The following is a 14,995-nucleotide window of genomic DNA, read 5'->3' on the forward strand; positions in this document are numbered from 1 at the left end:
CAGAATCTCTCTGTACAAATATTGAAATGCCTAAGCTAAAAATTACATTGAATATATAACCTAAATTTTTTCCTTTCAACATAATTGTACTAGAGGACAGATTAATAATTACTTTATGAAGATTAGGACAGGAGAGGTGGATGTGTAAAATGTTAACAGAAACAATGCAACAGTTTGTTCCTTGGTACAATGAGGTGCTGTTACACACAAACAAATCCTACCTTTGAGTTTCTTTTTTCAGATTTCAAGAATGTGAAAAGAGTGATAACCACCATATCCTACCAGGCTTCCCCAGAAGTTTGAGAGCTGATTTTATAAGAAACCTTAGTACTCCTTGTTACTATCAAAACAGAATTCTTTCCTATAAAAATTCCCACTTTTTGGTATCTCCACTTGAGTTTGTACCATAAAACTATGCTATTAACCTAATTTAACTGACATAAAACACACAATTCTGTCAAATACATACTGTTAAAGAAACAAACCAAAAAACCAGAACATTCACAAACTGGATGCTAAATATTTCATCTTACCTCAAAAAACAGAATAACTTGAGGGTTTTCCTCAGTGTTTTGAAGAAAATAAGTAAAACGCTCATTAAATATTACTTGCTCTTCCCAGTCTGGAATTGTTGATTTAGACTTTCTAAAGTCACATGGTCGTGTCATTACAGGAAGAATGTGCTCTATTTCTTCTTGTTCATAAGATGAATCTTCCTTCTTGCTGTTTGAAGATTTCCAAAGAATTACAATAGTTAGAGCATTTAAAAAACAACCCTGGATGAAACAATATTTTCAATTACTGAAAGCTAAGAAACATATAAGATACTATTTGTCTAATTCAGGGAAAAAAATTCTAAACTCAAAAATTTAAGATGATTAGCAATGTATGTAGAAAAACTACAGGCTGAAGTTCAAAATCCTAACTATTAAGTTATTGTTAGCAAATTAATACATAATGATCATGATGGAGCTTAAGCCCCATTAAAATTTGGTTTCAGGAAAATTATGGACAATGACAGTGAAAACAAGCAACTGAAGTAATTAGAAATATAAAGAACTTCATTTAATGATTTTAAAAGTTCTTAATATAAAAGGCTATACAAACTTAAAATATCCCATTGTTTTCATTTTCATATTTAATTTTGTAAGGAAGACTATATCTATTTATTGTAATCAGTGATAACAGAAATAGTTTAATAAAAATCACCTATAATCCTTCTTCACATATAAGCCACTTCTCTGATCAACAACATGGATTTTAACCACAGGATGAGTTACCAAGTGATCAATTTTAAGTCGATCCGATCGATGGATATAAACTCCCAAAACAAGATCATCACCAAAACTAAATTTAGACTGAGCTGAAATTTCTGAATTCTTCATTTCCTCATCATTTTCCGCAGCAACTTCTGTGGTTTCTTCTAGAAATTGGAGCAAAGTAAACAAACTGTCATTGATGGAACATAGTAACTTCTGTTACAACTCAAAATCACTTATAGTAAATGAATTTTCAAAATTTTAGATTGATTTATCAAGTAAACATCCTCACAAATAAGCCTCAAAATTGGAAGAACAGAGGTACAACTGAGTAACTTACGAAATACAAGTAACTCAAACAGCTCGATCACTTCCGTGTTACTACAATGGACAAATATTTCTGCAGCAGCACAAAAAAAAGGGCAACAAAGTAGTACAGTATTACAACATTTTGTTGGCTGACCTTTTCTATTTTTCTTTTTAACCTTCTTGGTTTTAGGTTTCTGTTTATCCATGCTTTCCTCCAGTTTCTGTCCTTCTGATGTAAATAGTCTTTCAGGTGACTGACTTTCATTGCCACCTTCATCTGGATGATGATGCTGCAGCTCAGAAAGGGACATTGCACTGCAAGGTAATGGATCACTGTCAGCAACTGCAGTCCACTGTATATATTGACACAATTACTCATAGCCATTATTAATCCAATTGAAATTCTGCAACTCATCATCTGTGTATCTTGAAAACTTAACAGCCCCCAGCCCCATTAATGTCTTGCCTTTTCCAGTGCTCTGCCCCCTTCCTTTCCCCCTAATTTCCAGACAGTTGCAGAACCACTTATGTGAAGAGTTAAAGAAATACTCTTTCACTGGATCAGGGCCACCACCTATCACTAAGAAAAAAAAAAAAAAAACATGCACAAAACTATCTTAAGTTAGTTAAGAGTGAGTTCCACAGTAAACATCATCAAATAGCAACGAAGAATATTCAAAATAAAAAAAAATTAAAATAATCCATGAGCTAAATATTAATCATGGCAGCCTTTTGAGAAAGGATTTAGTACTGTTTTTTCATAATAGAATCATCCAGTTAATCACTTAGAAAATATGAACAATTTATCAGAAAGCTGCTGCCTATCTTAAAATGAAACATTTCGTTTAAGATTCACAGTGTACAGTTTGTCATGTTACCTTGTTTCAGCTTCACTTAAAACTGCTCTTTCTTTCTTCTTTTTCTTCTTTTTGCCCACTTCATTATTCAATGCAATTTCATGCCTTTGAACAGTGGAGGTAGATTCAGACATCTGTTCTTTAAGTTTCTTTCTCATTTTCTTTTTAATTGCATTTGCCTCTTCCTCAGCCACATGCAGCTGATAGGCTTGAATTAGCTGCTCTTCCTCTTCTAATTCAGTTACATTTCTCACTTCAGTAAAGGAATTTTTGATCTTTCTATCACCTTCTTGATGAGGTACATCTGTTTGTGATTTACTTTTTGTTTTCTTCTTTGGAAAATCATTAGTATTTTCTTCAAAACTCCCCAATTTAGCTTCATATAAGTCTTCCTCCTCATTAAACTGTTCTTGTAACAGTGATTTCTTTTTCTTCCTGTTAGACTTTGGCTGCTTGTTCTCTTCTCCACTAACAATATCATTGTTTATTTTCTTTGCAATTGATGCTTTCTCTCTCAATTTATTTTTCGTAAATCTTGGGCTCTCTTCTTCAGGATTATATGTGTTGTTTATAATTGCTTCATCATTCACACTTTCCTTAGACAGATCAATATTATTTCTAAAGGTATCAAGCTATAAAGGCAAAGAAAACAAAACATATTTGTACTAAAAATCATGTTCCAAGGATAAACGGTGCACTTCATGTTATTCCTTCAGCAATATTACTCCAAGTAAAATTAAGTCAGAGATCTAGTTATTTCATTGTTTTAATTTGACAAGTGACAAATTGAAAGTTAACAGAAAATTCACACTGAAAAAACACAGTATTTGGTATTTGGGAGCCTCATCTTCATGTTACACTACGTTTTTCTATGACTTTTACAGATATTCAGTAAAAAAGGGAAATCAACAAGTCTACTCCGTAAACAGATGCCAGTGTTTTACACTGTGGAAGATGAGAAGACTTCATGCACCACAAAAACAAATACTTTCATCCACTGAAAATCCAAGATAGAGACAGATTTCAGACTCTGTTGTTTGTAGTCTCTTAAACTGAATGCTGCTTGTCAGACCTAAATTTCAGCTAATGCATTTGTTTAAGCACTTCTTGATGGTTTTATAGAAAACACATTGTAAACTTTCCTCTCTCCTTCAAGTTTCAATTTCTGATTACTCAAGACTATAATGCCACATCCCTGCTTCCTTGGATATGTTCAAAATCAGCTTGGAAAGGGCTCTGAGCATCCTAGTTCAGGATGTTCCTGATCATGGCAGGGCGCTTGGGTTAGATCACCTTTAAAGTTCCTTTCAATCTAAACTATCATTCTATGATAATGTCAAAGAACACAGCAAGTAACTGAGGTCTAATTCTGTAAGGTCAACACAGAGATCTCTGTTCCTTGATGTAACTTCTAAAAAGTCACTGAGGTTCATTTACACTGTTGTCTTACAGAAGATTCTATTAGAGCCTCAACATGAAACATCAGAAAGGGCTTTAAAATACAACAAAAGCAAATTAAAAAGTTCGGAGAAAATATACATATCTGCCTACAAAGTTTGATTTGCCAAGGCCTTCTTCTTCAATAAACACAGATATTGTTCCCTTCTAGTCAGGATACATCTCCCAGTTACAGAATCATGTTTGCCTCAAACATTTGCAAAAAGGGACAATATGTAAGAAAAAATTGTCCTTGTATTTTCATCTTATACTTGCTTAAAGAAACTACTAACATCGTCTTTATTTGTAAGTCAATGATTCAAGAGGATGGGGAAAATTTCATATAAATAACGTGTAATACAGAACAGAGTAATGAAAATAAAAGAATTGAAGAGCAAGCTTTGTATAAACTAAGAAAACACCAAAACAGAATAATGTTCCTGATAGATTGCTCATTTCCTTATCTTTATTTCTGTGAATAGCTTTAACTGTAGAGTATGAGAAATGAAGATTAAAACACACTGACAATTAAAACTCAACAGTGGTCAATAACTAAGGTCATGCTGACTTTTGTCTTTAATAAAACACCAATCCACTAAGTCAAGTAGTAGAATTATTTGAGAAATCCCAAACAAAATGCCTTCATTTATAACCTGGTCAAGAGTTTCTAAAGTAACTCTGATATTCAAGAAAAATCTCCTTAAAGAAACCTACCTGATGCAAAAACTGGCTTGAAATACTTACTAGAACTTGTTATCTATTATTGCCTATAAACAAAAAATTATAGATTCATATAATCACTCAGGTTGGAAAAGATGTCTAAAATCATCTAGTCCAACCATTAACCCAGCACCACTAAACCATAACCCCATGTGCCACATCTACATGCCTTTTGAACAGTTCTAGGGATGGTAACTCCACCATTTCCATGTCTAAGTGGAAATGTCTGACTAATGTCTGACTATCCTTTCAATGGAAAAGGTTTTCCTAGTATCTAAACCTCCTCTGGTACAACGTGAGGCCACTTTCTTATAATGAAAACAAACCACAGTCTCAAACTACAGCAAATTTCAGGAACATTAATAGATATTGCAGGCAGAACAAAGCTGCTTCAGCAGTTCAGACATAAATTCCTGAGATAAATAGCATGTATGATCTCAATTCAGGTCACCTTTCCCACACATTGTAATTACATTTCATAATTAAACAGATGAGAAAGATGCAACAAAGTTACAAAACAATGAAGTAAAAGCCAAGAGGTACATAAAAACCTTCGGATTAAGATTCTGGCAGGGATGGGAATACTGATACAGATTCTCTGAAACACAGTACTGAGAGATACCAACTAAAGAGCAATCACCAATACATAAACACCAAACTGAATTAGAGAAAGGAGTTAGGCTAGAAAAGCAGTTCAGTAAGACAGTCTGTCTCTGGAGTAACTCCAGAGGGTTGCTGACCTGAAACTGACTTTCTCAGCTTAAAATATAGATCAAATAAGAAGGCTTTGTTTCAAAACAGCTCTGTGGCCACATTACACCGGGGCAGAGGAAGCACTCTCCCCTGAAAACAGCCTTGCTTACAGTTCTGCCTTGAGAGAAGCAGGGGATGGGCACTAGCCAAGGTGCACATGTGGGCTGACACTCAAGGCTCACACCACAATCAGTCACAAGTCACATCACTGCCACTCGTGCCCCAGAGCTGATTGCAAAGACAATGCCAAAGAATCTTACACCTTTTCAAAAGGACTTCCCAAATACCAGTGAGTCGAAGCTGGCAAAGCATAGAGTGACTTTGTCATGGGTATTTGGAAACTTGTATAACCTGATTTACAGAGATTTACCTGAATTTCCACCCATAATAACACAGGCACGCCTTGAAAAATTTCCACCCATAATAACACAGGCACACCAGGATGGACAGTGCCAGCCCACTGAAGCACTGACATGTACTGGCTGTAAAAGACCATTAACCTACAGTTGAATTGTTAATGAATATACCTGTGACTTGTGTGGATGGCCTGTTGGGTGGGATGTTTAAGAAAATCTTAATGTACTAGGAAACCAATTTTACTGCCATTGCTTGTGTAAGGCTATAAAATATAGACACTCAAAGCTAGAAGAACTTTAATTTACAGATGATGAGGTTTGGAATTTTTCCAACAAATTCTAACAGGAAACGTTGCAAAAATGTATGGATCAATTATATAGTCAACTATTATTAGTTCTCCTATTAGTTCTCCTAGTTCTCTACTAGAAACAAAGGGGTAAAATCCAGTGGCAATCTTAACAATTATCCAGTTACTTTCAGCCTACAAACCAGATAAATCTGTTGCAGTCCTGCCTTGAACACAAAACCCAAGTTACCAAAGCCTGTCCACCCCAACACTGTAATCTGATCAGACTACAGTCTAAGAAATTTTTGCCTCTATAGAGGAATCTAACCTTTTAATCTGACAGAAAATGTTTAAACATCCTCTTTTCAACCACAGCGTTTAGACTGAACCAAATAAATTCAGTCATTTTCATGAGGACTTTAGACAGATTAATGAACCTGGACATCGCCTGATCTGCAGCTTGCCTCCTTCAAACAAGTTGTAATAGGAAGCACAATTGGAAAAAAATAAATATACTGACTTCTCTAGAAGGGATATTAACAAATTCACTTTCTGACTGTGTCTCAACTGCTTGTCTTTTCCACTATGCCTTTAGGCTTCACACCCACTGCCCCAGTGGTTATTTACTGAACAGCAAAGCACTGGCCACAGCTGATGTGTATTTCCATCTCCATTACAAGCTCATCATTCCTATCAGTTGTGGCTTCAAACTCATCCTGCCCTACAGACAATTCATCTTCCAAGCAGACTGCTTCCCTGCTGTCCAGGCAGGCTCTCCAGGCAGTAGGCACGCAGAGCAAGGAAGCAGGCAGGCACTCTCCTTATCCTCACCTCTGTCGTTTAAAACCATAGCAACCCCCTGCAGCTCCAGAACTCAGGTTTCAAAGAAACAGTGGACTATAAGGGAAAAAGCCTTATTAATCTTTAAGAAGGCTAGAGCAGAGACAAAGAAAGGAAACAGACCAGAACATTTCAAGTGGAAATAGGCTCTGAACCATGACCTGTTTTTGATCAAAGCTGGGAGACCATTTATGGCAAGCGCATGACATGAAGCCAACCATCACTGACAAATTTCACATTATTTCAAGATATGTGAAACTCTGTACAGTTAAATCATATGAACTGAAGATAATGGGAACAAAACCAGCCAACCTCGTCCATCTACCTACTCTTCCACTCCCACACACATTTATTTTTTACAGAGAAATGGCTGTTTATTTGGTGAAGCTTGTAGAGAAATTTCTACTTGAATGCAAGCAGCATGGAAAATATCTAACTGAGCTCCTGCAACTTTGTCACACTTTAAGGAAATACTCCAAATGTTCAGTAGTAGGTTTCAATACAAGCCCTGCCCAAGTCCTTAATTTTTAAGTGGTTTGATTTGTAATACTTATGGCCTCAACAAAGCCAGAAATTTGAGCTTCCAAACTGATCCTAAAAATGCTTCTCAATTTGCTTGCATATCACTGAGTTTTGATTCAGGCTACTGGGATTTCAAGTGCTTCTACATAACTCCAAAACACCAGCATTTTACATCAGAGACTTCTGGAATGGAAACCAATTCTAATACCAAAGCAAGTTTAAAACATTTATGAGTAATATGTAGTTGAATATGAACAGACAATTATGTGCACAAAAATACTTATATATTACAGAATTAAAAATTCACGTTTCGTTAAAAAGTAAACTTAAGTGAGGAAGAATTTATTTTATTTATTATGTCTTTTATTTACATATACGCCAGTAAATAAGAAAAAAAATCCACCTTCTAATTCTGTACTGTTTTTGAACATCAAGTTGATTCTTTGTATAATACAGACTCTTGACTAAATAGCATATACATCAAGGAATATAATTTTTTAAAAGTCCATATAAAATCCAACTTGTCATACAAAATCCAAATTGTCAATCTAAGACAAAATATTTAGCAATACTAAGTTTAATGTATCTATCCTGGATATACTTAATATATACAACTACATGTAACATTTATGGTATTACATGAAATACCACTCATTTGTCTTAAATGAGTATTAATGAAGGAACATTCATTTCCAGAATCTGATATGGACATAACTGTACAAAAAAAGACTGACATTATAAAAGGTATCAGGAGGAAAATAAAAAACCCAGAACATTTGTCTTCTAAACAATTTACTTTCTTTCCAAATTCCAAGTCTTCTAAGTCAATAATCAGGTTTATATAGAACAAGTTCATACTGAACTTTAATTCTACTCTGCAGGAAAAAGACTACAGTGTGAACCATAGTTCAGAGGGATTTCTGAGGCTCCTTTACTGACAGATATGCCACAAACAAAAATGTCATCTAACTAAAAAGTCCAGGTGATAGAATCCCTCCTAATCTGCAAGTCATAAGTTAAGGTCAAAATCTTTAAAAAAAGTCGACATGTGAACACAGAACCACTCAAGACACAAAGCTCAGCACATGCAGAAATTCACTGATTACTGAGATTTAAAAAAAAGTAGAAAGTGGAATTGTTAATTATTATCTCTTCTATTATTATACTTTCTCATCAGTTCTCAATTCACAGCTGTGAATTGACAGACATACCTGTACAGCACAGATATAGTACTCTCAAAATTAAATACTTTCACGGCTGTAATTCTAAAAGCTCTCACACATCTAATTAACTCCCAGTAAAGTCAGGACTGAATTTGAAACATTTTATGAAAAAGGAGTATGGAAAAACAAGTAGTGGTGGACATTAAACAAGTGCATGCCTGCATGTGCCACTTTGTTTTCACCAGTATTATATTCTCTATAATTCTGCCATACCAAGTTACAAGCATGCTTTGCTGATACACAAAAAAGAAAATAAAAGCCTCACCAAAACCAAGGGGTACATACAAAAACATACTTTACACTTAATTTTTTAAAAAATGCTTACATCTCCTTTCTGCAATACATTTTCCTGAACTTTTTTCAGTTAAGGAAACCAACCAAACAAAGCCTGCATGTGCTCTAACTCACCACAATACTCTCTTGAGAGTCAAACTTCTTATTCTTTGATTTCTTTGTGTCTGGTAGGCCAGCATGGCGTCTGAAGATTTCCTCAAAGCGGACTTTGGTTTTTGCCTTTGCCTCACTTTCAACTGCAAAAAGAAATCAAGAGTATGATTCGCTATCTCATTAACCATCACTGCTAAGAAAAGTGCATAATCATGCTTTAAAATGACAATGGATGAGATTTATCACTGAAAGTTCACCAAGAAATTCACTTTGTATTCAGTTAAAAATTTCCTCTGCAAACATAACCCATACCAAGGGTAACTCAGCCCCTTTGTACAGACACACACACATTCTTTACTTGCTGCTGAAGTCAGCACCATCTACTCTGTCTCCTGAAGAAAGCACATTTTGAAGAGCACGTGCATCAGGATCAGCACAAAACTTGGGCTAGCGAAAGCAGAGGACAGAGTACTACCCTCGCTGTCCATGAGCAGAGACACAGTCTTCCAGGAGAAGCAGCAGCTCTGGGTTCTTACTGGGTCTGGAAACCAGAGCAGCACCATCCTGAGACAGATCTGTAAGAGCCAGGAGCTGGCACTCTTGCCATTCTATGAATCATACTGCCATCAGCAGCATTGCGACCCTTGAAGCAGCAGGTGTTCTAGTTCCCCTCAGGTAATGCTTAATTTGTAACTAAGACTTGAAAATGCAACCTGGCACATTGCTGAAAAAGGCTGTTGAATCCTCAGCTACAGCATATTTACCTCTATCAGTACAACTTTTACAAAAGACCTTGAACTTAAAATAAAAAAACTAACACCACTTTGAAAATCAGCCATAACCATGAACTCAAAAAGGAGCATTAAAGATTTATATATGACAGAAATAACTTTAAACATTTGCACCTATCTCTAACTACAAAGCAAGTACTAGAAATCAAACACAAAGTATCCTTACCTGCTCGCATTTTCATTCCTCAGAAGTGGCTCAACACAACAGCTGCTTCTTCATCAGAATTCACCATTCTATTTAAAGTATTTAACAACTGTCATTAACATAAGTCATCCATAGTCTTCAAGTTAATAATTAAATATTAGGGATAAGCATGTTTTATTTAGAAGTAAGTATCTCCCGACTTGTTTAAATTATCAGAAGTTTTATGCTATCAAATCCCAGCTCTGATACTTATTATTTGAGGGTAAACAAAAACAACATTACAGCAATTTAATTAGTCATATTTCTGGGCAGTAACCAAACAATTCAGGACTGCAGTACTCCAATTTTCTAAAAACCCAAGTTTATTTAAATAATAATGACCCATGAAACCATTTATGTTGAAGCCCTTCTAAGCAGATTCCTCTCCTGGCAGCATCACTGAGGAAGCCAGCTGATCGTTTTCAACACAAAGGTTAGTATCTGCCAACAACTCTAACTTTATTACAAATCTCTAAATATTTATGTTTATATAAAGCATTTGTATTTTTTATAAAGCAGACGAGCAACTACATGAAACTCATTTCCCTAAAGAAAACAAAATGGTTAGGCCCTCCTGGTTGTGGAGAAAAGACTGCAAATGCAATCCAAACAAAGCTTGAAGGCAAATAAAAATATTACACAGGTTTATCTTTTCATCAAGAAAATTCTGACTGCTCTACAAAAAACTTGAATACAAAGAGCTGTTTTGTAAACAGTGGGACTAATGAAGTGTAGGTTCCTACAAAGGTGTGATGTTCCCCTTAGCCTTCCATGGAAGGAGCTCTGGCAGCTGTGTCCCCCACAGCCCACCAGGTAACAGCTCCAAGCTCTCCCTAGGTAACTCCTCCTGTTGGACACCACTCACTCACATTCACTGCACACCCAGACTACACTGATCCTAACAAATTAAGACATTGCATTAAACACTGCCAGGACGTGTGGTTGCATTATTCTCACACCATTTTGGCCCAAGCCACCTAACACTTACCCAAACCATGCCTGGATACTTCTGAGGAGTTATTATGGATTACTACAAATAGGGAGCTTGCATGCAGCTACTCTGATTTGATGCTGAGGGAGTTAACTAGCAGTGAAGTGAGCCAACACAGCTCTTGGCCTCAGCACTAAAAATGTCTCCTGGACAGACACACGTCACCAGCACAGGGAAGAGCTGAGGCTATACTTGGGTCCCCAAGCATCAGCATCACCCTACTCTCACATCTCTTGCACAGCATTACTTCCAAAGGCCTGTTACTTTCAGGTCATTTCACACTCATTATTTACAGTGCCTTGGTCTGCTGGCAAGCCAAACTAAACCAAATTAAGGACAAAAAGGCCAAGTGTTCAGGTTGGTTTGGGATTATAGAGGAGCTGATTAGTCAGATGCCAAGAGCAATTAGTTTATTTCATGTCTTTACCATTTATACTAAGTATCCAGCAATCTAAGGATGTTTCAAAAGAGCAAAGTCGGCCAGACGGACTTCACCCACAGTAAGAAAATGGTTACTTTTGCAATATGCTTGAAATGACACTGATGAGGCTGCATTATTTTTACTATCTAAAACATGTTCTGGCTTCAACAGCAAAGCTTTACTGTCACAACTAAACCAGTAACTGTTAAAAATAACACTTCTCACAATAAATTAAAAGAAAAAAACACCATTAAAAAATAAAACCGCTTTTGCAATGTATATTTGGTTAAACCAAATGGCCATTTTAAAAGTAGTCTTTTTTACTCATTTTAAAAGTAGTTACTAAGTGCTGCTTTCCAAGTAGTCAATTCACAGTTGGCTAGAAAACACATAATTTGGAAGAGTAGAAAACTAAATAAATTCAAAAAATACAGCAGATTCTATCACTTTAATCGTTAACTGAGGATCACAGGAATGCAGAAAAGTATCTTATAATTAGATGAATGATTTCAACAAGCCCTCAAAAACAAATTAGAAACAAGAAATGAAATACTGAAGGGCTCTTAAATTTAAAGCAAAAAATTTGAGAGACAATAGAGTACACAAAAGCAGTAAGAAATAAGTGCATACCTACTCTAAGTATGGAAATAAGCTTCTGGTCAAAGGTTAAACAAATTAGTCCACCTAAAAGGCCAACTAACCTATAGGTTGGTTAAAATATTAATTTTGCAGATAGTTTTTGATCATAATGAAACACACTTTACCAATGGCTAGGCTTGCCTCACATGCACTCTCTTTAAAATGAAGAATTAGCAAAATTCACCAATGAGTGCATCATTGTTTCTTTATTTATTCAGTGTCCATCCCATTGTGGCAATAAAACTAAGAGATAAAGTCCTCTAATGACAGTGCTATTGTTTAATAGGCATTTCCAACTCAGAACTTCACAGTCTTTGACATGGTGCATTAAAGGAACTATCAGGCTTGTGTAAATATAGATCATTAATCAACAAGGATAAGAACAAGGCTGTTTACTTAGCCTAATCTCACCTTAGAACAGGAGAGAATTAATCGTATATCAAAGTTCAGCAACCACAATGCCCCAGTCTGAGTACGCTCAGTTATTAATTTTGTAAAAAGCATTTTTGTCTGATCAGATTGGATCTCTTCCATGCTAGTAAATATAAGGCAAAACACATACCTGGAAAAGTGACATAGTCCAGCCACCAGGAATAAACAGCAAAACAAATTCATAAAGCCCAAACTTCCAATTACTATTACAATATTATAATACTATATTATTATATTATAGTAATATACAATATTACTATATAGTGTGTATATATATAGTATATATACTATATATAATATACTATATTAAATGTATTACAAAATTATAAAACTATACTTTCCTGAAAATAACCTAGTTTGCTCTTTTCCAGTACTCTATCTGTATTAATAAAAGTGATTCTACTTTAAAGTCTTGCTCTAGTCACAGTATTTTACAATACTCATTGAGTTGCTATATTCTACATGTGTAATACAGGGATTCTCTATTCATGTGGTGAACATGCCACAAGGGTCACCATACAGAAAACCCACTTTTACTGACCTCTAATAAAAGATAAACCAAACCCATACTACAATGAGCAGGACATACAGAATTTGCACTATGCAATGGGAAGTGAAAAATTCCCTACCTAATTATAACTATTTAGGAAACTGAGCTGACAAAATACGATTGCACACTTAGGATTTTCCTGAATTAAATCAGTCATTTTTCTTTTGTGGCAATAAGTGAGCATAAACTTCAGTGACTGAAAACAAGTACAACATCAGGCCTTGTTTATTTCTCATCTTTTAGATCATAGAGGGAAATCTTGGGCTTTACTAGTAGGTTTGTAATTGAGCTACACAGGAGATCATTACTCTGAAATGTGAAAAAAGCTTCAGCTCAGAATTATACAGCAAAATTGCACGGAGATGAATCTGTTCCTCTTCACTATTGACAAATCTGACATCAAAAGCCAATCTAGTTTTATTAATGACCATTCAGTATTTTAGTCCAGAAAACTGACAGACTAGGTAAACACCTATGTACTTACATGTCAAATAAAACCTAATACAGTGCAGTAGTTTTCTACTGTTTAGATGTGCCTGTAAGCGCCTTACACTCATACTAATAAAAAAGAGATGTTTTAAAAAGCTGGTGCTACCCACTCTTTTCTAATAGTAACATACCAGAAAGCTTTTGATTCATAGGAAGTGTCAGGTTGGGTTTTTTACCCCAGAAATTTGGCACCTTTAGTCAAGAGAAAGATGTAACAGATTGATGCACAGTTATGGACTTCAGTTCTATGCAAGGAAATAGAGAAGACTTTTATTGTTTATGAAGTTTTAAGTTTCTGTTTTATCTTAGATGTTAATTATGACAATGTGTTCTCAGCAAGAGACCGCCCTAAGTTTTTTAATTTCCACTGTGGCATTCTGCTTTGCCTGGAAGAATAGTGGTAGATTTAAAAGCTATAAAGGGACATTCAGACCACACAGCACAACTAGACTAACCGACGGAATTATTCAACGAGGATGTGATGCGCATCCAGATGTGCATTCGGCCTGCGAGGGAGGCACCCCCGTTTTGGAGCCCGAGGTGCCGGGCAGGGAGAAGCCCTGGAAGTTCACAGCTGCCGACGCCCGTCACCCCAGTGAACTATAAAGCCCGCGCTGATTCGCGGTGGGGCGAATCAACAGCGATCCGCGGCTCCGGGCTTCCCGCGGCACTGCCCCGTGCCACGGCGCCGGCAGCAGACAGCGAGGCGCCCCGGGCCGCCCGCTCCGCCCGGCGCAGTCACCGCGGGCCCCGGGCCGCTCTCCCCGCCCGCTGCCCCCGGCCCGCGCTGGCCGCCGCCCAGCCCGGCCCGGCCGCGCTCCCGCCGCTGTTCCCGCTCCGCAGCCCGGCCTGGCCCCGATCCCGATCCCGCTCCCCGCCCGCGCGCGCCAACGCCGGCGCTCCCGGCGCGGGCCCCGAGCGGCAGAGACCCTGCCCAGCCCCGGCCGAGACCCCCGCCCCGGGGCGGGAAGCGGAGCCGGGGGAGGGAACAGCGGCGGGGAGGCGTTACCCAGCCCTACCCGCCCCCGGGGCCGCGCACTGGGACGAGCGGCGGCAAACGCCCGGCGGGGCCCGGCCCGGGGCGCGGCCCCGCTCCCCGCCGACGGCATCACTCACGTCGGCCCCGTCCGCTCCCGCGGCGGCCGCGACTGTCCCGGCGGCTGCTGCGGCCGCCCCGCCTCCCCCCCTCCCCTCCGCCAGTGGGCTCTTCCGGGCCCCCGCGCCCCCCTCCGCAGCGCCGCGCAGGTGGTTCCGCCCAAAACAATCCCCGCTCCCAAGGAAACGGCGCGCGCGGCGCAGGCGCGCAGGGAAACGCGGGGAAAAAACCAAACTAAGACAGACAGACAGACAGACAGACAGACAGACAGACAGACAGACAGACAGACAGACAGACAGACAGACAGACAGACAGACAGACAGACAAGAAAAGCGTCAGAAATGGCAGCACTCCCACGGGTAATTTGTGGTCCTTAAAAAAAAAAAAAAGTGTCTATAGTACTTAAAAGCTATTAGCTATTATAGTACTTCTACCTCTCAGAGTTCAGACTA

At 38.0% G+C, this 14,995-nt stretch overlaps 1 protein-coding gene across 2 annotated transcripts in view; it reads right to left on the minus strand.

Annotated features, from left to right (window-relative positions):
• AHI1 (Abelson helper integration site 1) overlaps positions 1-13,921 on the minus strand; it is an 88,389-nt gene extending 74,468 nt beyond the window's left edge. The window contains exons 1-7 of one of the 2 annotated variants that reach the window (XM_066315434.1): positions 13,903-13,921; positions 9,908-9,975; positions 8,972-9,093; positions 2,447-3,057; positions 1,723-1,883; positions 1,210-1,423; positions 534-723 (exon numbers count right to left, since the gene is read on the minus strand). In XM_066315434.1, coding sequence (XP_066171531.1) covers positions 534-723; positions 1,210-1,423; positions 1,723-1,883; positions 2,447-3,057; positions 8,972-9,093; positions 9,908-9,923 — 1,314 coding nt within the window. In that variant the 5' untranslated portion in view covers positions 9,924-9,975; positions 13,903-13,921. Of the gene's footprint in view, positions 1-533; positions 724-1,209; positions 1,424-1,722; positions 1,884-2,446; positions 3,058-8,971; positions 9,094-9,907; positions 9,976-12,538; positions 12,558-13,902 lie in introns of those variants that run through there. The other variant, XM_066315435.1, reaches the window with a different exon arrangement.
• Positions 13,922-14,995: the final 1,074 nt, after the last annotated feature.

Source organism: Sylvia atricapilla, chromosome 3 (genome assembly GCF_009819655.1).
Source record: "Sylvia atricapilla isolate bSylAtr1 chromosome 3, bSylAtr1.pri, whole genome shotgun sequence".
Taxonomy (NCBI): Eukaryota; Metazoa; Chordata; class Aves; order Passeriformes; family Sylviidae; genus Sylvia; species Sylvia atricapilla.